This window comes from Nycticebus coucang, chromosome 7 (genome assembly GCF_027406575.1).
Source record: "Nycticebus coucang isolate mNycCou1 chromosome 7, mNycCou1.pri, whole genome shotgun sequence".
Taxonomy (NCBI): domain Eukaryota; kingdom Metazoa; phylum Chordata; class Mammalia; order Primates; family Lorisidae; genus Nycticebus; species Nycticebus coucang.
Genome location: NC_069786.1, coordinates 129257607 through 129283066, shown reverse-complemented (window position 1 = coordinate 129283066; position 25460 = coordinate 129257607). Strand labels below are relative to the sequence as shown.

Below are 25460 nucleotides of genomic sequence, written 5' to 3'. Positions count from 1 at the left end.
CTGGGCTCGCTGCAACCTGCTGAACGTTTTGGACATACCCATGAAACCGCAGGGAAATGAATGGGGCCTAGTTCACAGGCATGGAAAACCCCAGAGGAGAAGGCCTCCAGAGCCAGATATAACAGGCCCTGCGGGTGAGGCCGGAGCCAGGTTTCCTACCCTGGGAGGCTGAAGCCGGGCAGGGCCTTTCTATAGGTTCAGCAGGAGGGCCCTGCTGCAGCCAGGCTCCGCTGCTTATTTTTCTAGCTCTAAAGGAAGTCTCCAGAGGCTAGGCATCCAAGAGCGGCCCTTGGGCTTTGCCAAACGGAGGCCCAGTGGCTGCAAGAGGGAGAGGAGGAGGCCTGTTATGAGCGGGTTGACAGGGCAGAAAGCCCTTTGTCAGCGCAAAGTCAGTCCAGAAAACTTGCTCCCTGCCCAAGGTGCGGGCTCTGCTGCTGGTAGCAGGGGCAGGCCTGCATGGGGCCGTGGCCCGGCTCCTAAGCAGAACCAGGTGGCAGTCTGAGCTGAGCTGCCTTGCACGGCTCCCTGGCTCTGCTACAGTTGACACTAAAGCCTTTCTCCACTTCCAGGTACTGCTCAACTAGAAGTGGAATTGTGACTGGAGGAGGTGTGGTAAAGGCACACAGACAGATGCCCAGCCACCTCGGGGAGACTCCACAACAACTCTGATGCCCTGCTTGGCTCCTGGCCAGGGGTTCCTTTCATGCCCCAGTAGTGACATTAATGCACTTTGGGAAGCACTGTTCTAGACCACTGTTGCCTTGTGGTGTGGAGGTATGTGTGTAGTGCACAGGCGGCTGTATGGGCTGGCTCTGTAGCCTTGGATCAAGAACAGACCTTGGACAAGGTCAATGGGGCTGGGCTATCACGGACTTCGGGAGGGATCAACTTCGATTTTTTTTTTTTCTTGAGACAGAGCCTCAAGCTGTCACCCTGGGTAGAGTGCTGTGACATCACAGCTCACAGCAACCTCCAACTCCTGGGCTCAAGCGATTCTCTTGCCTCCGCCTCCCAAGTAGCTGGGACTATATGCGCCCATCACAATGCCCGGCTAATTTTTGGTTGCAGCCGTCATTGTTGTTTGGCAGGCCTGGGCTGGATTGGAACCTGCCAGCTCAGGTGTATGTGGCTGGCGCCTTAGCTGCTTAAGCCATAGGTGCCAAGCCTCAATTTTTAAATTAGGATTTGGCATTGAGGTATTTACAGGAGAAGGGTGTTCTGGAAAGCACAGGCTTTTTTCCTCCATTTTCTGTGTGTACTCACACACAGCCCCACAGACAGCTAGATGGGAGAGATGGGACATAGGCTCTGGGAACTCAGGCAGCTTTGCTGCTGCAAATGAGAGTGTGGTCTTTTCACCTCTTATGTGCACAGCTGCTGGTGTTAGGTCCCCTTCAGCATAGCCACCACCCCAGCCACACCAACCCTACAGGCTGCAAGGAAACAAGAGCACAGCTGTCATCTGGGCCTGGGCTTTCTGTACTTTGTCATCTACTCTTTGAAGTCTCTTTGAAGTCCCTTTGAAGTCCTAATGAAGGAGTCTGTCTCTGGGAGGCTACAGGTGACCACATAGCTCCTGTACTGGAGACTGCCAGATGCTGTGCCAGTTGTGGCCCATCCAAGTCTCACAAGTCAGAGTTCTCATTCTTCACAGGAGCCCAGGAGGCTCAGAGAGGTCGTCTTGAGTCCCTCAAACTCCCAGAGCAAGGATCCCATGTTCCCCATCATCTACTGCTTTGTGGATGAGTGGTGAGCCTGTGCCACTCATCTGGAACCTCTTGAAGATGAGGGGGAGGCACAGGGTTTCTTACCTGCTGATAGTAGGACTCACGTGGTGCCAGTGGTGATCTGCTGCTTCACCATCATGTCTCTTTCTCAATGTCAGGGGAACCTCTTCCCCTCAGCCAGGGCACAGCAAGTGCAGAGTCGAGGGTCTCAGATCTCAGCCTGGTTCCCTACCTGCCCAGGTACCTCTGAGGGACGGAGCTGTTTTCTAAGGCAGTGCCTGGCCCCTGGACCTGAGGCTGGCCACACAGCAGGCACCACCACCTTTGGCCAACCACTTAGCTGGGCAGGGACAGTGTCATCACCTTGAAAGCCCGTTTTCAGGGCTCTGTTTTACCCTTGCCTCTCTCCTATTGCTGGTAGGACAAAGAGGGCAGAAACAGGACGACTTAGCCCCGTGTCATCACATCCTTACATGTGGTGACTTCCTTCTGGCTGTGTTGGGGCTCTGGACCCTTTTCTGTCTCAGGGTCACCCTAGATAAGCACAAGTACTAAGAAGTTTGCTGTCATGGATCCTGGACTCCTTGTCACCGGCTGGAGGTGCCAGGTTTGCAAATGCTCCTCACATACCCCTATAGATGTGCTGGACCACTAAGTCAACAGGACAGGGCAGAGTGGGCTGTGGGCCATGGCAGCAGGATGGGGAAAGACCCTGTACCCCTTAGACACATTGTTCTGACAGCCCCCAACACCCCCCACCCCCAAGCCTCATACAAGCCTCTTTCTAGTCTTTTCAATGGGGGGGGTGGGGAGGGCGTCTTGACTGAATTCTGAGCTGGGCACCAAATCTAGGCACTCCCCATGTTTCCCCCTGGTGTGTTCCCTACTATCAGAGAAATCTCAAAAATTTGGGTAGCTCAGTCCCTTGCCCAGGCCTGAGTGTGGAGCAGGACTTTGCAGGGCTGTGCTCTGAGAGGCCTCAGCTGTCACATCCAAGGCCGTGGCTCCCTGATCCTTGCATGCTCTTGCTGGCCTGTTCCCAGCCTCAGCCCACCTCCCCCACCAGCATCTAGGAAATTGTGCCTTTCTTCCCCACGGCTCTCTTCCTTATAGGTGGCAGGTGCCCAGGCCTTCTAGGCCCCACTAGGTTTCCACGCTGTCCCCTTTGATCCTCAGGCCTGGTCCCATCTTTCCCACTCAGCTCATGATATAGTTTGCCAAGGTTCAATATAGGCATCTCCCTCCCTGGCTCCATGGACTGTGGGTGATTCTAGCACAGAGCACATCACTGAATCTTGACCATCTTTCTCTTGAGACCAGTTTTCCTCTACAGACCACAGGCCTTAGGGCTGGGAGGGTGTCTGGGGATACCCGGCCTTGCCCATCTCTGTATTTCAGAGCCTAGGAGCAAGTGCTAGAACGAATGAAATGTTTGGGGGAATAAATGAGGCATTTTAGAGACAAGATTTGATTGTTGTTTGATGGAAAGTGCTGAGTGAGGAATAAGATCTGTTTTGGGGAGTGGAAGCAGGGCCCCCAGCAAGAAGGGACAGAGGGTGGCAGTTATAGGTCCTATAGTTTCCCTTCAGCTTGTTCCTGCTGGACCATAGGCACATGAACTTGGCAGAGAGAACCTGAGACAGCTTCTGCTGTCTAATGGGACACAGTGCGCTTGCCCTTGTCCATTGTCCTAGTCCATTCTTACCTCTTGTTCACAGGCAGCCTGCCTCACTATAAACACAAAACCCAGCAGATTAAAAAAAAAATCCCTCTCCTCTTGGGTTGTTTCCACTGAACCAGCTCTTACCTAATCAGCCTCTGGGACACTGCATGTTGGGGCTGCTGGCAAAGCTCTTCACTAGTTCTGTGACTTCTGAAATACTGACACATAGTGGTAAGAACTAGGAGACTTTACCTCTTTCAAGTTTACATGGATGGAGCTGGGATATGTTCTTAGCAAAGTATCTCAAGAATGAAAGAAAAAGTATCCAATGTACTCAACCATACTGTGAAACCAATTTATAGCTTTCATATGAAAGCTATAACCCAATTGTAGCCCTAGAAGAAGGGGAAAGGGGAGATGGAGGGGAGGAGGGAGGATAGGTAGAGGGACGGTAATCAGTAGGACCACACCTACGGTGCATCTTACAAGGGTACATGTGAAATTAACTACGTGTAGAATATAAATGTCTTAACACAATAACTAAGAAAATGCCGTGAAAGCTATGTTAACCAGTTTGATGAAAATATTTCAAATTGTATATAAAATCGATTTAATGGAGTTCCACTGAGGCTGGAAGCTGAGTTGCTATTTCTCAGTGTCAGCTGCTGACATCGCTACTTGACAATGCAGATCTCTATGAAGACCCTGACTGGCAAGACCATCACCCTTGAGGTTGAGCCCAGGGACACCATTGAGAATGTCAAGGCAAAGATCCGAGACAAAGAAGGCATCCCCCCTGACCAGCAGAGGCTGATCTTTGCCGGGAAGCAGCTGGAAGATGGGTACACCCTGTCTGACTACAACATCCAGAAAGAGTCCACCCTGCACCTGGTGCTTCGTCTCAGAGGTGGGATGTAGATCTTCGTGAAGACCCTGCCCGGTAAGACCATCACCCTTGAGGTTGAGCCCAGCGACACCATTGAGAATGTCAAGGCAAAGATCCAAGACAAGGAGGGCATCCCCCCTGACCAGGAGGGACTGATCTTTGCCAGGAAGCAGCTGGAAGATGGGTGTACCCTGTCTGACTACAACATCCAGAAAGACTCCACCCTGCACTTGGTCCTGTGCTTGAGGGGAGGTGTCTAAGTTTCCCGTTCTAAGCTTTCAACAAATTTCATTGCACTTTTCTTTCAATAAAGTTGTTGCATTCCCACCACCACCCCCCAAAAACAATTAAAAAAAAAAAAAAAAGAGCTAGTGTTCCCATCCAGAGCACTCTGGGCTTCCCCTCTCTCTTCATGTAGCTGCCCTAGGTGGCACTGAGGCCCCTGCTCTGCTTCACCCACAGGAAGGGGTACGTGGGGCAAGCCAGGAGACTGCTGGGCTTCAACCTTACTTCTACCCTGCATCTTTGGCCACTTAAAGGTCTCACATGCAGCCTGTGTGACTTCAGCCCTTTCCTGGGTGTCACCCTCACTATACCTTAGAACCAAGACCAGAAAAATCTGGATTAGGCTCTCAGTCCCTCCAGGTGAGCTGGGCCAATCATAAGTCAGATGGCAGAGCCAGAGGATGCCAAAGCCTGACTGGCCCTGACAGCTCCACTTCCCTATGTGTGTCACCAGGCATGTCACGCTCACCTTGTATGGCCGCCAGGGTGCAAAGGGAAGCCCTGTTCATCCAGGATTTAGGGTGCTCTAAGAAAGCTTATTCGGCACCTGGGATGCTGCCTAGCAATGGCTTTCTTTTCTTTTTTTTTTTGTTGTTGTTGCAGTTTGGCCAGGGCTGGGTTTGAACCCGCCACCCTCGGCATATGGGGCCGGTGCCTTACTCACTGAGCCACAGGCGCCGCCCAGCAATGGCTTTCTAAGAGCTTCCTCACAGGTAGGCCAGGCCAAGCCTGGGCAGCCCTGCAAGGCTGCAAGGACCAGACTCTTCCCCTTAGGCCTCTGTCAGGTAAGAACTGCTTTTTCTGGCAGAGACCACAGCACCCAGGTCTCTGTGGTCTTGTCTGCCACTCCGGCAGGGTAGAAAACAGCAGGCAAAAGTGGTCCTCCAGTTTACAAGGTACATGGGTGGAATTCTCAGGGCCCTTCCTTGCACTCTGAGGAAAGTTCTGTCGTTCAAGTCTGAGGGCATATCTGTTCACAGCTGTTAAGTATTCCATAAATATTAATTTATCAGTATTTTTATGAACACTTTCTGCACTAAATTAAGGTGATAAGAGTCTGGTATTACTGAAATATAGAAGAATGTAAAGAACGTAGTACATGAGGGAGAAACAGCAAATACTGTGTGCTCCCAGTAGACACCCACTTGGCACCTGCTGAGCGCCTCCAGTGTCCTGACACTGTGCTGGGGTTGGGACAAGGACACTTACTCTTCGGCACTGGGATTCAGACTGACACATACTCACTCCTGGTTCCCTACCTCCTGTCAGAATTTTATTAGAGTCGTAAACTGGCTCTTTCCTTAGCACTGAGGGACTGAGCACCTACAGCGTGCTCTTAGCACTCCGGGGCAGGAAGCCTTTCCCGTGCGCTGTCTGCCCTCTGCACACCAAAACATTGCATCCACTGCAAGGAGTTCATATTCTTTCTATGGGTCACAGAGCCAAAGGTGACAGCCTGCCTCACAGGGCACACAGCAAGGTGCAGATGGTTCTGAGGAGACTAGTGGCCCACCTCGATGACGTGAGAGTTAAGTTTGGTGACTCTAGCAGCTAGGATATACACTAGGATAAAAGACTGAGGCATGATAAGTCCCTTCTGCAGCTCGGCGCCTGTGGCTCAAGCGGCTAAGGCACCAGCCACATACACCTCAGCTGGCAGGTTCAAATCCAGCCCAGGTCTTGCCCACCCTTGAGGTAGGCATGGGTCAGCCCGGGGGTAGCTCAATGTCAGTAGAGTGATACACATTCTTTATCTCAGCCAGGCCCTATCATGTGGGGTTTGTAGAGCAGCTGTAGAAGTTGGCTACTTCCTCTGAGTCACTGTGAGATCCCAGCTGGATGCCCTATCGGGGAAGCATCCCAAGAACAGAGTAAGCGTGTTCCATTCTTCTTCAATAAACAAAGCAGCTGCTAAGTGATTTATGCTCACTGATAGCTGTTGTCTGTCTTGGAGCACAGAAATCCCTTCAGACTCTGGAGGCTTCCTGCTCAACCTCTAAGAAAAAGCCACAATACTCCAGAGAGCTGGGAGTGGCAGTGAAGATAGGTCAGGAACATTTCCCCACAGAGAGCACAGCCAAAAGCTGAGAAAGCCAAGCATGTTCTGGTCATCTGCCAGGCAGTCATAGGAGGTGACAGCCATGGGCACCTTTCTTCAGGTTCAGACTCCACACGCAATCCTGTGGCCTATTTCCTTCACAGGCTAACCTCCCTGTGAGTATCTCAGGCTTCTGTGGCCTGGGCCTGGGCTCTAGGCTTCCAGGTACCCAAGAAAGCGTGTTTACTGCAAAGGAATTTGCCACCGAAATACCTGAACATGCACATGTGTATGGAGGGGGCTGGAAGCACTTGTCCCACTTTGCCAGGAACTGAGTGACCCTGTTCGTCACACAGGGATCTAGCTTGAATATCACAGTCTCTGCTAGAACTTCTCTGAGTTCTGAAAAGGGCCAAGCTTCATTGGCATTAAAAACTGCCTGGCTGAGCCAACAGCCTATGAAGGCTAATCTTCAAGGGACCAGAGAGCAGTGTTCCGCTGGAGGCGCAAAACTGCAGATGGACAAATATCCAAGAAACAGAGAAAGAGACACAGTCATGCCAGAAAATTCTAGAATAGGTATGGATGTGGCAGGTACCTACATAGGGAAAACAAAATGCCAATTTTCACTATTCATTCCTCTCTTGAGTCTCAGCAGAGAAAGAGTCTGTGTATCTGCACAGGACTCATAATCCTCACAGTGGGAGTGCTGAGACTACAAAGGGCTTAAAAGTACGGGCTCTAGGGGTGGTGCTCTGGCTCAGTGGGTAGGGCACAGGCCTCATATACCAAGGGTGGCGGGTTCAAACCTGGCCCCAGCCAAACTGCAACAAAAAATAGCCGGGTGTTATGGCGGGCGCCTGTGGTCCCAGCTACTCGGGAGGCGGAGGCAAGAGAATTGCCTAAGCCCAAGAACTGGAGGTTGCTGTGAGCTGTGCCACAGCACTATACTGAGGGTGATAAAGTGAGACTGTCTCTTTAAAAAAAAAAAAAAAAAAAAAAAGGACAGGCTCTACCCCATAGTCTGAGTTGCTTTGACTAGGAGAAAAGCCCCCAGCCCATCTCTCTCCAGCAGACAGCAGTGGACAGTACAGCAGCAGAGACTTGGGAAGGCTCTGCATCTAGGTCATGGGTGGCTTAACTAGGTGGCTAGCGAGAGCTACAGGTGTAGCCTTGTCATAAGCAGACACAAAGGGCTCCCTTCAGCTTGAGACTCTTTTTTTTTTTTTTTGTTGAGATAGAGTCTCACTTTGTCACCCATGGTAGAGTCTTGTGGCATCACAGCTCACAGCAACCGCCAACTCCTGGGCTTAGGCGATTCTCTTGCCTAAGCCTCCCAAGTAGCTGGCACTACAGGCATCCGCCACAACGCCCGGTTATTTTGTTGTTGTTGTTGTTATTGTTGGAGTTGTCATTGTTGTTTAGCAGGCCCAGGCCAGGTTTGAACCCGCCAGCCCTGGTGTATGCTTGAGTTTGCTTCCATGGCCACAGAAACCAGAGAAATGTGGCATGGGGCAGATGACAGACATGGGGAGATTTGTGGGAGGGGGTTACTGTCGAAATGCAAAGATGCTAAATGTACCTGTGAGGTAGTCTGGCAACTCTTCTCTTTGACATCTATGACAAAAGTGATATTTGTGATCTTGGGGGTTACACATTTAATATTCTGCCAGGGAATCAGTGAAGAGTAGGAATAGCCTGGGCTCTGAAATCTGACAGATCTATCTGAATCCTCATTCAATCCTTTGTGACATGGACAAGGCAAAACCTTCCTTACAAGGTTAAAATAAGGGATAGCAGTCTTTATTTCTCTTAAATAAAAAATAAGATTCTATCTGCCCAGCTCTTAGCCCAAAAACCACCATAATCTACAAGTGAGTTTATGGCGAAAACTCTGAAATCAGGAACAAGACACAGATGCCTGCTGTCCTTACTTCTGTGAAACTGTATAGTGCAATAGAAATACATGATATAAGAACTGGAAAGGAAAAGGTAAAACTGTCATTATTTGCAGGTGATACAATTTAGGTATATAGAAAATCAAAAAGAATCTATAAATTATTTGACTCTAATAAACAGATCTAGGAAGGTCACTGAATTGATTAAAAAAACAAATTGTATTTCTTTATATCAGCCACAAAGAGAAAATGAAATTTATAAATACTCCTTAAAATAATACCATAAATCAAATACCTAAGAGGAAAGGTAATGAAAGATGAATGAGAATGCTACTCTGAAAATTATAAAACATTACTGAAATCAAAAGAGATCTGATAGAGGGATATACTGTGTTTATGGAGTAGAAGACTGAATAATAATAAAGCATCATATTTCCCAAATTGAGTTATAGGTTCAAAGCAATCTCAATATAAATTCTAGCAAGTTCATGTGCATGTATGTGGCAACTGACAGTCTGAGTCTAAAATTTATATGGAAATGGAAAGGGCCAAGAATAGCCTAAGAGCTCTTTGAAGCAGCAGAGCAAGGTGAAATGTCTAGCCCAACTGGATATCAAGATTTTTATAAAGGTACAAAAATTAAAACAGGCTACTGAGCTCCTTACCACACACTACTGGTACAACAGATAAACCATGACCACATTAATGTACACAGCTATGATTTAATAAAAAAAACAAAACAAAACAATAGATAAACGGACCAGTGAAACAGAATAGAGTGTGCAAAGAGACCAGAGCAGATGCCAGCACTTTGTTTTTGACAAAGGTGATACTGGAAGGGTATATATGAAACTTAGTAAATGTGGAAAGTAAATGTCTTAGCATAATAAATAAGAAAATGCCAGGAAGGCTATGTTAACCAGTGTGATGAAAATGTGTCAAATGGTCTATGAAACCAGTGTATGGTGCCCCATGATCACATTAATGTACACAACTATGATTTAATTAAAAAAAAAAAAAGGTGGTACTGGAAAGCGGTGGGAATCTTTTCAATTACTGATGCTGAGTCAATAGATACCCCTGTGGAAAAAATGGAACTTGCTATACCATAGTAAAAATTAATTCTGAGTAGATTCTTCTAGAAGATAATATAGGAACATGTCTTTATCATTTTGATATAGGCAAAAATTTCTTTTCTTTCTTTCTTTTTTTAGAGACAGAGTCTCATTTTGTCACCCTCGGTAGAGTGCCGTGCTATCACAGGCTCACAGCAATCTCCAGTTCTTGGGCTTAGGCGATTCTCTGGCTTCAGCCTCCCTGAGTAGCTGGGACTATAGGCGCCCACCACAACGCCCGGCTATTTTTTTGTTGTTGCAGTTTGGTCGGGGCCAGGTTCGAACCTGCCACCCTCGGTATATGGGGCTGGCGCCCTACGCACTGAGCCACAGGCACCACCCAGCAAAAATTTCTTTAATGTGATAAAAAGAAGCATTTAATCATAAAGAAAAAGATGGATACAGAACAGAGAGGATGATAAATCAAGAAGAAAAACAGAAAACTTGGTAGAAGATTGGGCAAGAAATCAGAAAAGGCCCTCTACTGAAAGGCCAATAAACAGATGAACTCTTGTACATTGCTGGTGCATTACATATGATTGAGCAATTTCACTCCTAGGTACATACTCAAAGAAATACACATGTGCACCAAAAGACATGTATGAGCAGAATTATTTATAATAACTCCAAACTAGGCAGCGCCTGTGGCTCAAAGGTGGCCTGTTTCACCAGGGAACAAAGGAGTAGGGTGCTGGCCCCTATGCCGGAGGTGGCGGGTTCAAACTCAGCCCTGGCCAAAAACTGCAAAAAACAAACAAACATATAACTCCAAACTGAAACAACTCAAATTGTTGATTTAATTAATACAGATTAGATAACTGATGAATGGACTATAGCAGTGGTTCTCAACCTGTGGGTCACAACCCACAGGAACTGTTTTAAAGGGTTGTGGCATTAGGAAGGTTGAGAACCACTGGACTATAGCTAGGTGCAACGGCAAAGAAGAACTCAAATAAACATAATCTTGAAAGAAACAAAGTCAGACACAAAAGAGAATATACTGAATGATTCCATTTATATCAAGTTTGAAGCCAGGCAAAACTAATCCAATCGATAGTATCAGAGATTACAATGGTGGTATCCTTCCAGGAGGAGAGAGGGGCACGTGGGAGGCTCCTGGGGGCTGTAATGTTCCATTTCTCGACCTGGGTATGTTCTTTTTCTAATACTGCCCATTTTTGTGGTTTCCGTATTTCCTTGCTCTGATCATTTCTGGACTCAGAAAGCCAGCTGAGGGGTTAGTGACTTCTATAAAGGGCTGAGTACCAGGGCTCAGCAGCAGGGGAAACAATGCTAAAGCACTTCATCTCTCTTCCCCCGTTTTCCCAGTAGATGGGGAAGGGTCCTTATTTAGCACAGCTCCTCTCACCCTGGTCTGCTGTGTGTCCAAATACATGTGCAGGGGAGTGGAGACTGTAACTCCAGAGGTAATGTAAAAACACAGCAGGCGGCTGTGCAGCCCCAGGATGGCTCAGCACCACTTCTGCGTAGCTGTTCTGAGGCCCCACACCTGCTGGCTTTGCACAGCTGAGGTATATTCCAGAGAGAAGCCTGCTCACTTGACCTCTTATGTACACCTTGAACTTCAGGGCATCAGTTTCCCTTTCTCTAAAATGGGAGTGTTCATAACCCCTTCTTTCTGTAGATAATATGGAGGTTAAATGAAACACTGAGTTTTTTTGTTTGTTTGTTTGTACGTTTTTTTTTTTTTTTTTTTTGAGACAGGCTCCCACTCTGTTGCCTTGGCTAGAGTGCAGTGGCATCATCATAGCTCATAGCAACTCAAATGCCTGGGCTCAAGGGAGCCTCCTGCTTCTGCCTCCCAAGTAGTGGGGATTACAGGTGCGTGCCATCATGCCTGGCTAATTTTTTCTATTTTTTTTTTTTTTTTGGTAGAGAAAAGTATTTGGCTCCTGGCCCCAAGTGATCTTTCTTCTTCAGCATCCTGAAATGCTAGGATTACAGGCATGAGCCACTAACCCTGGCCTATGTTGCTCAGGCTGTTCTTGAACTCCTAGCCTCAAGTAATCCTCCTGCCTCAACCTCCCAAAGCAATAGGATTATAGGTATAAGCCAGCATGTAATGCTGTATTTTGACATTCAAGATATCATGATTGCTGCTGCATGGAGTGAGGTGATGGGAGAGAAGGGTATACAGAGCCATGGCTGTCCCTCTGTCTGGGTGGACAGTGGGGAGACATGCCCTTTGCTGAACACCACCCCTGAGTCCAGCAATGGAATCAGGAGTTGCGTCTGCATCACTAGCAGCTGTGATGGAACACAGTGATGCTCACACCTGTGCTGAGCGCGGCCAACTCCCACACACAGGGTGCAGCTGCAGGCTTGCTCTTATGAGGTCACTTTTGGCACCTCCCTGGCTGCATTGCCTCCAACTTCCCCCAAACCCCTCCTCTCCCATGATTTCCAGTTCTTCTTTCTCCTACATAGGGGTTTCACCAGGGAACAAGAAAAGCCTTTATTCTGACCTGGCAGTGTGCTCTTTGTAATGAATGGCTTTTAGGTAACGCTGCTGCTTAGCCTGAGGAACTGGCATCAGCTCCAAGGTGAAGACAGAAAGCGTCATTTCTGAAGTACTGGGAAGTGTTGGTGCTGGTCTGAAGTTGTCAGGGCTGCTGGGAAATATTCCTTCTACTTATTTAGGAAGAAGGAAGAGAAGAAAGACAAGCAGGGGAAGAAACAAATAAAACATGTGACTTAATCCCGGAACCCCCTGTTCTCTCTCTCTCCTCCCCAAGTGTGGCAGCCAGGAAAAGGCAAAACTTGGATCTCCTGCCACTGAAGATGGCTCCAGCTGTAGGTGCTGTGATCCACCACTGCATATGTCCTGAAGCTACTCCTCCTGTGAGCACACCTCCAGGGTCCAGAAGCAGGCCAGGTCGCAGGCAACTTTGGCCTTGGCTCAAGGACTTCCATCAGCAAGCCTTGCTCAAAACTAAGCCGCAGTCTGAGACTCTCCCTACCCAGTCCCCCTTCATTCCCCGACTCCTTCACAGGGGGTCAGACTTTTGTCCAAGTCCAAAGGCTCTCTGCCTCCTCCTGCTTGCTCCCCTCTCACCCTTCACAGGCATCTTCCTTCATATATCTCTTAGCGTCGAGCCCTGCCTTGGCATCTGCTTTAGAGGCCTGAACTGACGCAAGAGGGGCTAGAGTGGTTCTGAGAAGACAGGCAGAAAGGTAGAGTATGGGGGTAGCTCACTACCTGGGAGGCACAGGGGGACACTCTTCTGAGTGGGATGTGGGCATGGATAGGCCCTGCACAAAGCAGTAGCCTAAATGCTCGAAGACTCACAGTAACAGGACTATGGAGGGGGCTGCGTGTTCTAAGGTGAATACTGCTCTGCAGAAGCCCCTGGCAAACTGGGGGCTCCTAAAAGCAGCAAAAGGCCCAGTGTGGGAGCAGAGTGCCTCTTTGGCCCAGCCTTCCCTAGTGAGGCAAGCAATGTCCTCACGCTGCAGGATGCAGAGGTCGATCCCCTTTAGGGGCATCCCTACCTCCTCTCCAGGCTGCCAGGCCCATAGCTAGGGTCAAATGCCAGTCTAGTCCAGCTGGGGATGTGCTGGGCCTGATAAGGAAAAAAAAAGACAATATGCTGAAAGAGTGAGAAGAATTAGCTGGCAAGATTTGAGGGGCTTGATCAAGGGGCCGAGAAACAAGGCTGGATGAGCAAGAAGTCGTTGATTCAAGGGCATTTTCTTGGAATGCAGGATTTAACACCCAGTCGAAGATTCTAGGGGATGGGGCCTTAGAAGCCTGGAGAAAGTGACATCCAAGGCTGTGTGAGGGCCAAGCCTGCACTGCCCTGGCAGACAGCAGAGAAAAGGCTGAAGAGGCTGAGAGAAGGGTCATGTGGGGACAAACATCTTTGAGTCTAGGAAATTCAGCAGAGAGAGGCCTAGGTTCTGTGAGGGGTGTCCATAGCCATAGTGACCCCTTTACCAAAGTCATAAGAAGCATGCTGGTGAGAGGGATGCTGGCATGGTAAGGAGGTCAGTGGTGGGTCTTCTCTGCAGGACAGAGAGGACAGCAAGAGAAGGTGTCACGAAAGCTAGGTGCACTGACACCCATGAGGATGATGGAGCCTGAGGGGGCAGAGGCTGGGCAACACAGCAAGGGTTCCACTGAACTGCCAGGGATGTCTGCTGCTAGGCTCCTTGGGCTCTGTACACCCAGGGACCAGCCAAAGTAAGGGAGAAGGAGTCATAGGGGAGAGGTGAATAACAGCCAGGAGGAACCCAGTGGACCTTCCTTGCCCCAGTGTGACTGTGAACAGACACAGACACATATGTCAACACTGGCTGGCAGAGAATATGAGAGTCATGGGCTCAGAAACCTCAGCAATGAATGTGTGGGTCGCACTACTAGACAACTGTTGAGACCGCTGCAGTTCCAGCTGAGCATGAGAAGAACTTAGTATGGGCAGTGCAGGAGGGGAGGATGGGCCAGATGGGGCTCTGAGTCTTGCTATAGCAACAGAGGTGGTAGTCTGTCCCACTGACTTTTCTTTTCATTCTTTCTTTTCTTTTTTTTAGGTAGGGTCTCACTGTCTCTCCCAGGCTGGAGTACAGTGGCATCAATGGCATCATCATAGCTCACAGCAACTGTAAACTCCTGGGTGCAAATGATCCTCTTATCTCAGCCTTCCGAGTAGCTGAGACTACAGGTGTGGGTCACCACATCTGGCTAATTTTTCTGCTTTTGGTAGAGATGGGGACTCACTATGTTGCTTAGGCTGGTCTTGAATTCCTGGCCTGAAGTGATCCTCCTGTCTTATCTTCCCAAAGGGTTAGGATTATAGGCGTGAGCCAGCAGCCAGCTAACTATCTTTCCTAAGCATCTCCTAAGGAAGAAAGGCCACAGTAAAGGAAAAATAGGCCTGTGCAGTGCAAGGAGTGGGTCAGGGGCACCAAGAGAAGCCCCCTCCAGTTCAGTCCTCCTCCTGTGGGGGCTTAAGTGACAAATAGCAGCTGCTGGCCCTCCGCTCCCAGGCATAGGATGGTGAGGGACCTCTGGAAGTCTTATGTGATTCAATTCTGGCCACTGCAAGCTGAGGCCTACCCAGCCAGCCCGCTGCCCTTGGCCCTCTCTTTCCTGGGGACCAGGCAAGACCCACCTGTGTACCTTCCCCTCACCCTCCACAGACCTTTCCTGAAATCTGTCTCTCATACGTTAACCCTGCTGGGAGTCCACTTGACCCGAACTATCCCATCACATCCTCCATGATGAACACAGAACAGTAGAAAGAGAAGCCAAGCATCCTGATCCCTTGTGGGATCTGTGGCATGCTGGGAGGGCCCTAGGTCCAGAAAGAACTATGTGCTCAGGGGCTGGGGAAAATAATCCAGATGGGCTTACGGGGTCCAAGCACTGGCTGGTGCCAGGCAGGCCAGTGACTTAAGCTACCAGGTGCCCATGGGCTAGGAAAAGGACATGCAGCCGGTGCAGAACTACCTTGTTCTCTGGAAGGCTGTGGTGGTGCCACCGCCAGAGCAGGCTTATGAATGTGGCAGATGCTCAACTGAGGAAAATCACCCCCCAGGACAGCTTGCTCTCGTATCTCTAGAGGCTGGCTAGCAGTTTTGATGATACATGTTTCAAGGCGCCAAAATGAGTCAGTTAGCTAGGCAGGGAAAAAAGGAAAGATTTCATTTTATTAGGTTAGTCAACTAACCTGTGCCAAGAGTAAGAGGGAGGTAGAGGAGCCAGCTATGAGTATCAGAAGAGATTCTGGAGAGTTTACAGGGACAACTGATCAGCTAGCAGTGCTGGCCTTCCTGGAGCACAGTGAGGGACAACTACCAACAGGGAAGAGGAGAGGGCACCCCAAAGCTAGGGCCACTCAGGCAAATACTTGGGCAACTACACCCAGAGACTGTGAAGTCATTATAGGTTACACAGCCACACCACACACATCACTTCATTCCATTTTTCTGCAGCCCTGGGATGTATCAGAGTCTTCATGCTTCAAGTGGATAAGCTACATCACTGAGTGGACAGTGATCTGCCATGGAGCACGACTAGCTGCAGTTAGACCTCTGATGACAAGTCAGAAGCTACCTACCCAATATGGGGCTCACAGGTACTTGGAAGTCCCAGCATTTCCCATACAGAGCTTCTCAAAGAGCTGGAAGAGGCTGCAGTGGGCACTCCCTCCAGCCTCACGCGGTGGGGAAGGCAGGTGGTGTAGTGGCACAGGCATTTGGAAATACCTGACCTGAACACAAGCCATGCCCTGCTCTCGACACTTTATTTTCACAGTGTTACAGGTTAATGTCTCAGATTCTCAATCTTTTTTTCTTAATTTGTAAAACTGTGAAAATAATAACCTTCTTGAATGGTTTTATAACAAAAAATAACTGGGGTCAGCCCCTAGCCCAGTGCTGGTGGGCATTCAGAAGGCAGTAGCTCCTGCTACAATTATACTACATGGATCACAACTCTAGATGTCATATAGCCTTGCAAAGCACATACAGCCTTGCAAAGTTAGCTTCTACACATTAGTTTGACGTATTTACTGCTCTTCCTAATTATTACTGTGCCTCACTGTCCAGAAAAAAATGGTAGGCAGTTGATGTCAATGACTATTATTTTTACTGTATTTATAGAGTTAAACCAAATTTGTACAGCTTTGTGGAACAGAGGTTCCACATTTTAGTTCTTCAGAATTCATAACTATCCACGGAGACAGTTTTCCCTGACATTGTTATGTGATTTAATCCTCATCATAATCCCATAACAAATAAAAAGACAAAGTTGGAAAGAGATTTGACTCCCCAGTGGTCAATCTCCCTAAACAATAAAAGTAGGCCCCTGCCTTCCTGTCATCAAGCATTACTTGCCAGGTACTGGGGTACTGAAATGAACAAATCAGGGCCCTGACCGTAAAAGCACTCAGCCTAGCAGAGGAAGCCAATAAAGAGAAGACTGAAATGCAGACAAGAGGATGGGCAGGCGTGGCACAGGGTCACGGGCAGGCACACCTGGTCCAGCTCTGGTAATGCCTGGGAGGGTATGGAATGGCTTCCCAGAAGAGAAGGGGTGTAGCTGGGTAGAAAGAGAAGTAGGGGTTACTCAGCTGCGTGGACAGGGGGCAGTGGGAAGAGGGGTAGATGTTCTAGAAGCAGGAAATGGCATGGTCATACAGAGACACATGAGCCCAGGAGGCTGGAGGTGGCCTGGTTAGGGATGTGTGGGTGCTGGATAGGCAGGGCTGGGTGACAGCACTGCCCTGAGGGTGAGGGGTGCCTTGTCCCTCTGCTAACCTGTGGGCGTCTGATGGCAGCATCAGCTTAATTCAGCTCGGGAGCCCCAGGACCTGGTACTAGACCGGCACACAGCAGAAACTCTCTATAGGTTTGTTGAATGAGTGAGTGGTCAGACCTGCATTTTAACAAGTTTACTCAGACAGCCGGTTCAGACAAGATGGCAGACTAAACTACGTGGATCTCCTTCCCAACACAGAGAAGTGATAGATAAAATATACCAAAAGAACAATTTAAATATATGATTGAGCTCAAAAGAATAAAGGTAAAATTCCCAGATGTTTGAAATGAAAAGGAAATTAAGTTAGAGCTGTAGTCTTTACCATGACAACTAGGGATTGGGAATATCAGACTTTGATATAGTTATCAGAGCTGAGATTTTAATAACCACGGGAGGCTGAAGACCTGAACTGAGACCTTCCCCAATGAAGCCAGGATTCAAGGGGGCTAATGGTCTTTGATCAGGGAACAAGAAAGACCTCTCTTATAGCTCAGAGAAATCTCTGAGTGGCAAAGAGTAAAGGCATCTCCTCCCTGAGAAGTGTAGGCCCCAAGCCTACATCACATACGTGGTGTGAAGTCTGAATGTGCAATACCCAGGTGTTGGGACTCGTAAGCCAAGGTTATTGACATTTATACTAGTAGGACCCATGGAACTTCCAGGGCAGGGTCCTGGCAGAACAATGCAAAGGTGATGGAGGAACACATCCACAACCTATGGTGTGTGGAACTCCCACAGTAAAGACAATCCCTGCTTAAGACTCCTTATGACAAAAATAAAATAAAATAAAATAAAATAAAAAGCTGTATAAGGAAATGAACCACATAAAGGTAAGTCAATAGACACAAGAAATGGTAGGATTGGTACTCTTAGAATTAGAGCTAGAAAGCATTGAACAACTTGAAAGATTATAAAATAGATATAATCGGCTCGGTGCCCGTAGCACAGTGGTTACAGAGCCAACCACATACACAGAGGATGGGGAGTTCGAATCCGGCCTGGGCCAGCTAAACAACTGCAACAACAAAATAAATAAATAAATAAATAAAATAAAATAGATACAATCAAAATGCTTAGAGACATAAAAAGAAAGGATAGCTATTATAATAAAAAACTAGGACACTAAAAAAATAAAAAAAAGTAACGCTGATTTTTAAAAAGCACCAAACAGTACTTCTGAAAATGAAAAAAAAAAAAGGAACTGCTCATATTGGGAAGTTATTTTAAACAGCACATTACAAACTGCTACAAGGAAATGAAAGTGACAGACCCTTTTAGGAAGTTTCCTAGAATGCAGCACTTGCAGATAGATAGAAAAAAGAGAAGAAAGATGACATAAGATGGTAGGTTTCTAACAGGATTTCTAGAAGGAGAGAATCAAGAGATAACAAATTCTAAATGAGAAGAATTACGCTGCATCCTAAACAATATAAAATACAAACGAATCCACTCAGACACAACTGAGTGAAACTGTAGAACACTAAAACAAAAATAAGGTCTCAAAAGCAACCAGAATGAAAAGACATACCAAGCTCACTGAGGCTGCAGAGAGGAAAGATGGGAGGTCAAGCAGCTAATGGCAGAGAGATCAGTTTGTTCAGGAGCTCCACGGGTCTGGCAGTGAGGAGGGAGGTAGCAGTGGAGATGGAAAGTCTTCTGGACTAGTCATCTGTGAAGGTCACCACCACCTGCACCAGAGGTGTCCAACCTGCAGCTGATTTTGTAAGGACTTTTTTTGCTTATCTGTGGTGGTCAGGTATCACAAAAAATATGCACAGACTTGTTTTTCTAATCAGCTTTTGTCAGTGCTTATGTATTTTTTTTTTTTTAAATTTTTAATTTCAGTGTGCTTGTTCATGCTTGTTTGAAGTACTCCTTTTTTGTTGATTTTTTTCTTTCTCCTGCGGTGCTGGCTGTTTTTGATGTTGTTAGTAGAGACGGGGTCTTACTCTGGCTGACTGCTGCTCATATGGGTTTTGAACCTCTGAGCTCAGGCAATCCACCCGCCTCGGCCTCCCACAGCGCTGGGACTACAGGCGTGAGCCACCACACCCGGCCCAGTGCTTATGTATTTACTGTGTGGCTCAAGACAACATTTACTCTTCCAATGTATGGCGGTGGGGGGGTGTGGGGGGGGAAGAAAAGGTCGGACATCCTGGAACTCGACATAATTCAGAAAGTCACTTTCTTCATTATTACTGCCACAGCGCTCAATTCTTACCACTGCCAAAGCACACATCATCCCAAAGGGGGCTGGAATTATTTTGCTACTTAGACAAACACCTTGAGGACATGAACTGGGTCTAATTTATCCCTGCTTTTCTAGTATCTAGCACAAAACATTGTATAGAGCAGAGACTTAGCAAATGTTTAACTGAACTCTCATAAATCACTTATTCGCTCTCCTAGGCCTTGTTCCTTGCCCTATGAAGAGATTACCAAATATCAATTTGAGATAAATTACTCTCTTTGATTTATTGGATTTAATATTAAGGATAGGCAAAGTTTTCTGCAACAGAGAAAAACAAGGTGGTCTCTGGGTCCTTGGGTGGTGAGTGGTGGTATCTGTCGGCAAGGTGAGGTCTCATATCTCTTAGATGCAGATTTGAATAGCTTTGGGGAAGCTGACAGAATATTTTGGGGAAGAGAGATTTACCAATTTAACTCGAGGCACAATAGGGTAGTTTCTCTCTTTCTAATGACCTCAGGGCTTTAAGAACATTTACCTGAGAGTTGTGCTTCTAGTCCAAGAAGAGACAGGGTCCAAGTCTCATCCAAAATGGACCAGCCTTAGGGCCTGTCCTGCCTGGAGCCCAGAGGCAGAGATTAGCCCTTTTACATAGAAGAACAGGATGACCTAGAGCCAAGGATCAAAGCTACCAGGATGTTTTAAGGAAGCTGATCAGAGAGTCCAGGGAATACAAAAGCAGAGTGTCCATTTGAAAGGAAAGGAACTGCCCAACAGCCTCAGCACTTACTCAGAATAACTTTTTTTGCTGACAGATTGAATTTGGCAAACAGAGATGAATAATGAAATGATCACAAATTATACTGCAGGGGATACCCTGAAGAGAAGAGTAATATTTTTCAATAATTAGTTGCACCAAACTAGTATTCAAGCCAGTTTCTCTCACATGTAGAATCTCATCTCCCTGCTGCTATTGTCTTCATGTTACTTGGCCTGAGACAACAAACATGGGCTCCCTACGGTCTGGGCTGAATATCCTCATTTCCGAAATGCCACTATTACACTATTTGGACCAGGCATTCTAGAGGAAATGGTGCTAAAAGGGGACAACACAGAACAGAGCCTGGGAAGAGACGTCATAGTCAGGCTCATGGGGTCTTCCACGTTTCACTTCATAATTTGTAAGTGGGGAGAGGAGTCTGCCTTTGAGCAGAGAGCATCAGGTAAACTAAGGGCTGCCAGGTGCACCAGCCTGTTCCCTAATTAACACACTGTTAGCTATAGTCCTGCTGGTTAGGAAAACAAAAGGAAGTCATGAGCTGATGATCTGTGTGGGAAAGAAAGGCAGCCAACACTTCCCAGAGGCACTCTATACGCCAGGCTGGTGGTGATGGACTTTAACATGACTTCCCTGCTCGGGGCCTGTGGCTCAAGCAGCTAAGGCACCAGCCACATACAACTGAGCTGGCGGGTTGGAATCCAGCCCGGGTCTGCCAAACAACAATGACGCTGCAACCAAAAAATAGCCGGGTGTTGTGGCGGGTGCCTGTAGTCCCAGCTGCTTTGGAGGTGGAGGCAGGATAATCACTTGAACCCAGGAGTTGGAGGTTGCTGTGAGCTGTGATGCTACGGCACTCTACCCAGGGTGACAGCTTGTGGCTCTGTCTCAAAACAAACGAACAAAAAAACATGACTTCCCTACCACAGAGGTACAATTAGTCCCATTGTTTTGAACATATAAAGAAACTTTGAGGCTCAGAGAGATTAGAAAAGTTATCTAAGGTTCAATAGATAACTCTATTGAAGGAAGGAACCCCAAGACTGACCCTAAAATGAACAAGAGAGAGTCAGAAAGAGAGTCACTGAGGCATTTGATTTCCCTAATTGTCTAGATCATGGCTGTTAAATGCTTTCTTTGACAGGTCTTTGGGAGCAAAAAATTATCTATATTTATAACCCTTAGATTTTCTTCCTACATTGCTTGCTCTGATTATGTGCTACAGATAGACCAAGACACAGAGCTAAGCTATTTTCTCTTCTCACATTCAAAGGCAACCTAAGTTGTTGGCATTAAACATCTGCATGGCTAAGACATGAACTTAAAGAGCCAGTGCCTTTATCCTACTGAAGAAAAACTCAGCAACCTTTTTTCCACAGAGCAGAGTCAAGTCAGAATTGGTGTTAAAGAACACTCAATCTTTCCTATGATTAATTTGCTGGGAATCAGGGGTGCACAATAGCTCACTACAGCATCCTCAGATAATTTATACAGATAAATTACAAAGCATAACAATAATGCATTGAATGGAGATTTGGTCACGAGGGCTCCCCATAACCTATCTTCTACCCAAAACAGAGCAAGAGTTCTTGAGGAAGACATGAGCTTCTCTTCTGGAAGGTAATGTGCAGTTCTACTGGCATGTGCCTGTTTGTTTCCTTTCACTGGGTAAAGTTAAACAGCCTGGACATTTAAATAATGAGGTCAGAGTCCATTGTACTTGAGTCCTAGTTAAGACTGCCTTTGTCATTGACTGGGGTTTCTAAGAATAGCAACTTGGGACAATTGTCCTTGTCTGTTCTTTCCCCAGAGTAAACATGGTAATGTTGACTGCTTCTCACCACTGTGGCTAGTCATCTTGAGTGAGTTACTTTAGTTCCCTGAGTTTCTGCCAATAAAAGAATACAGCTCAAGGTGTTATGAGGATGAAATGGGATTGAGGATGAAACATGATGTCCCCAGTACTCTACCTAAACCGCAGAGGCAGCTGCCATCATTATCACCATTGTCATCATCACTATGAGGGCACATTTCCTGTGCCTCATTTACCACTATTTTCACTATCTTACAAACAAAAGTATGTAGTCAAGGAGGCAGTCTTGACGAAGAAAGGAGGTGCTATAAAATTATTCCAGGTGTTACCTTTCCAACGAGGTCACCATCCCACCCCCCTCCCCCAGAGACAGGGTATCACTATATTGCTCAGACTGGATTTGCTCAAATGCTCAAATGATCCACCTGCCTCAGCTTCCTTAGTAGCTGGGACCACAGGTGTATGCCACCACGTCTGGCTAAGACCACCAATTTAAATCTGTTTAAGTACCCAGAAATCTCCCAACTATAAAATTCACAAGTTAGACAATGGTAGCAAAACCCAGAAGCATAAGTATAGTTAGACAGCGATTAGAGAACTGTGACAAAAATCAAAGTCACACAGGGAATAAAAGGAGCAAGTATATTACTGGGGGTTTGGGGGAGGGAGGGCAAAAGGATAGCTGGGCCTGGAAAGGAAGGGCTGCTGCAGAATAAACTTCTAACACATCACAGCTTCTCCTGGGCAAATGCTCCAAGTATACTTGGAAAACTCTTGTGGCAGAAATATTTTTGTGCCAGCTATCACCTAGTTCAGTAGCAAAAAGTGTGATTTCTGTCCTAACAATCCCTTAGTAAGAAACACCCAGTGTCAGAAAGCCCATAGATGCCACTGCTGCACAACACCTGAGGTGACATTCTCTCCTACTGGGTGGCTTACTTGTTGCTGTCACGGTACTCATAGATATGACATCCTTGAGGCAATCCAGTCTCATGGTCCAGAGTAAAGGCAAGCTTTAGCTGAATAAAGAGAGAAGAAAAAGGCAAGTTTTAGGCAGCATCCTCTATTCACTCCGACGGCTGAAATGAAAAAAAGAAAAAAAAATCAAGCAAAGTCATGTTCCTCTCAATGTGTCTGGAGAACCTGAGCCTGCCAGCTCTGGAAAGAGCCCACACCTCACAGGGACCTTGTCATTGAGGAGGACTGTTCGTAGGACTCTACTTGTTCATTCTGCTTGCAAACAATATATTTATTAAGTATCTACTTTGGGCTACACCTGAGCTAGCAGAGGGAAAACAGTGATGCAGCAGAGAGCGGCCCTTTCATGGGTCATAGGGTCCTAGTGGAGAAGACAGCAATCAAATAACGACACCAGGGAATATGTATATATGGGTAAAGTTCCAAATTAAACAGAGGTTCTCTGAAGCAAGAAAAAAGTCCATATGGTTCTATGAAAATAAATAACTTGCTTTGGCTAACCTAACCAGGAAGAAAAGAGTAAAATCTCTAATTTTATCAATCAGAAATGACAAAGACAAAATAACAACAGACTCCCCAGAAAGTCAAAAAAATCCTTAATAAACATTACAAGAAACTTTATTCTTAGAAATATGAAAATCTGAAGGAAATTGACCAAGGCTTGGAAGCACACCACCTTCCAAGACTTAACCAGAATCAAGTGGAAATGTTGAACAGGCCTATATCAAATTCTGAAATAGCATCAACCATACAAAATCTCCCTAAAAAGAAAAGCCCGGGACCAGATGGCTTCATGTCAGAATTCTACCAAACCTTTAAAGAGGAACTAGTACCTATATTACTCAACCTGTTCCAAAATATAGAAAAAGGAAGACTACCCAACACATTCTATGAAGCAAACATCACCCTGATCCCCAAACCAGGAAAACACCCAACAAGAAAAGAAAATTATAGACCGATACACTAATGAATATAGATGTAAAATATTCAACAAGATCCTAACAAACAGAATCCAGCAACACATCAAACAAATTATACATCATGACCAAGTCGGTTTTATCCCAGGGTCTCAAGGCTGGTTTAATATACATAAATCTATAAGTATAATTCAGCACATAAACAAATTAAAAAACAAAGACTATATGATTCTCTCAATTGATGCAGAAAAAGCTTGTGATAATATCCAGCATCCCTTCATGATCAGAACACTTAAGAAAATTGGTATAGAAGGGACATTTCTTAAACTGACAGAGGCCATCTACAGAAACCTACAGCCAATATCATATTGAATGGAGTTAAATTGAAATCATTTCCACTCAGATCAGAAACCAGACAAGGTTGCCCATTGTCTCTACTGTTCTTTAACATTGTAATGGAAGTTTTAGCCATCGCAATTAGGGAAGAAAAGGCGATCAAGGATATCCATATAGGGTCAGAAGAGATCAAACTTTTGCTCTTCACAGATGATAGGATTATATATCTGGAAAACACCAGGGATTCTACTACAAAACTCTTAGAAGTGATCAAGGAATAGGTTACAAAATCCTATCTCAGCAGCATCTCAGGTTACAAAATCAACATTCATAAATCGGTAGCCTTTATATATACCAACAACAGTCAAGCCGAAAAAATAGAGTTAAGGACTCTATTCCATTCACAGTAGTGCCAAAGAAGATGAAATATTTGGGAGTTTATCTAACAAAGGATGTGAAAGATCTCTATAAAGAGAACTATGAAACTCTAAGAAAAGAAATAGCTGAAAATGTTAACAAATGGAAAAACATATCATGCTCTTGGCTGGGAAGAATTAACATTGTTAAAATGTCCATATTACCCAAAGCAATATACAATTTTAATGGAATCCCTATTAAAGCTCTACTATCATACTTTAAAGATCTTGAAAAAATAATACTTCATTTTATATGGAATCAGAAAAAACCTCAAATAGCCAAGACATTACTCAGAAATAAAAACAAAGCAGGAGGAATCACGCTGCCGGACTTCAGACTATACTATAAATCGATAGTCATCAAAACAGCATGGTACTGGCACAAAAACAGAGAGGTAAATGTATGGAACAGAATAGAGAACCAAGAGATGAACCCAAATAACTTACCGTTATTTGATCTTTTGACAAGCCAATTAAAAACATTCAGTGGGGAAAAGACTCCCTATTTAACAAATGGTGCTGGGTGAACGGGCTGGCAACATGTAGAAGACTGAAACTGGACCCACACCTTTCACCATTAACTAAGACAGACTCTCACTGGATTAAAGATTTAAACTTAAGACATGAAACTATAAAAATACTAGAAGAGAGTGCAGGGAAAACTCTTGAAGAAATCAGTCTGGGCGAGTATTTTATGAGGAGGACCCCCCCGGCAATTGAAGCAGCTTCAAAAATACACTACTGGGACCTGATCAAACTAAAAAGCTTCTGCACAGCCAAGAACACAGTTAAGTAAAGCAAGCAGACAACCCTTAGAATGGGAGAAGATATTTGCAGGGTATGCCTCCGACAAAGGTTTAATAACCAGAATCCACAGAGAACTCAAACGTATAAGCAAGAAAAGAACAAGTGATCCTATGGCAGGCTGGGCAAGGGACTTGAGGAGAAATTTCTCTCAAGAAGACAGGCGCACGGCCTACAGACATATGAAAAAAATGCCCAACATCCTTAATCATCAGAGAAATGCAATCAAGACTACTTTGAGATATCATCTAACTCCAATAAGGTTAGACCATATCACAAAATCCCAAGATCAGAGATGCTGGCGTGGATGTGGAGAAAAGGGAACACTTCTACACT

The 25460-nt window shown here is 46.2% G+C and overlaps 1 protein-coding gene across 10 annotated transcripts in view; it reads right to left on the bottom strand.

Annotated features, from left to right (window-relative positions):
- The window catches only part of DIS3L2 (DIS3 like 3'-5' exoribonuclease 2), a 408739-nt gene that overhangs the window by 16594 nt on the left and 366685 nt on the right, over positions 1-25460 (bottom strand). For 9 of the 10 annotated variants that reach the window (XR_008381333.1, XM_053598150.1, XM_053598149.1 and 6 more), the window contains one exon: positions 22613-22692. The exons of the other annotated variant lie outside the window; for it this stretch is intronic. Coding sequence is in view for 8 of the 9 variants with exons in the window: in XM_053598150.1 (XP_053454125.1) it covers positions 22613-22692 (80 nt within the window). In the remaining variant the exon portion in view is untranslated. The remainder of the gene's footprint in view (positions 1-22612; positions 22693-25460) is intronic. 10 annotated transcript variants of the gene reach the window in all.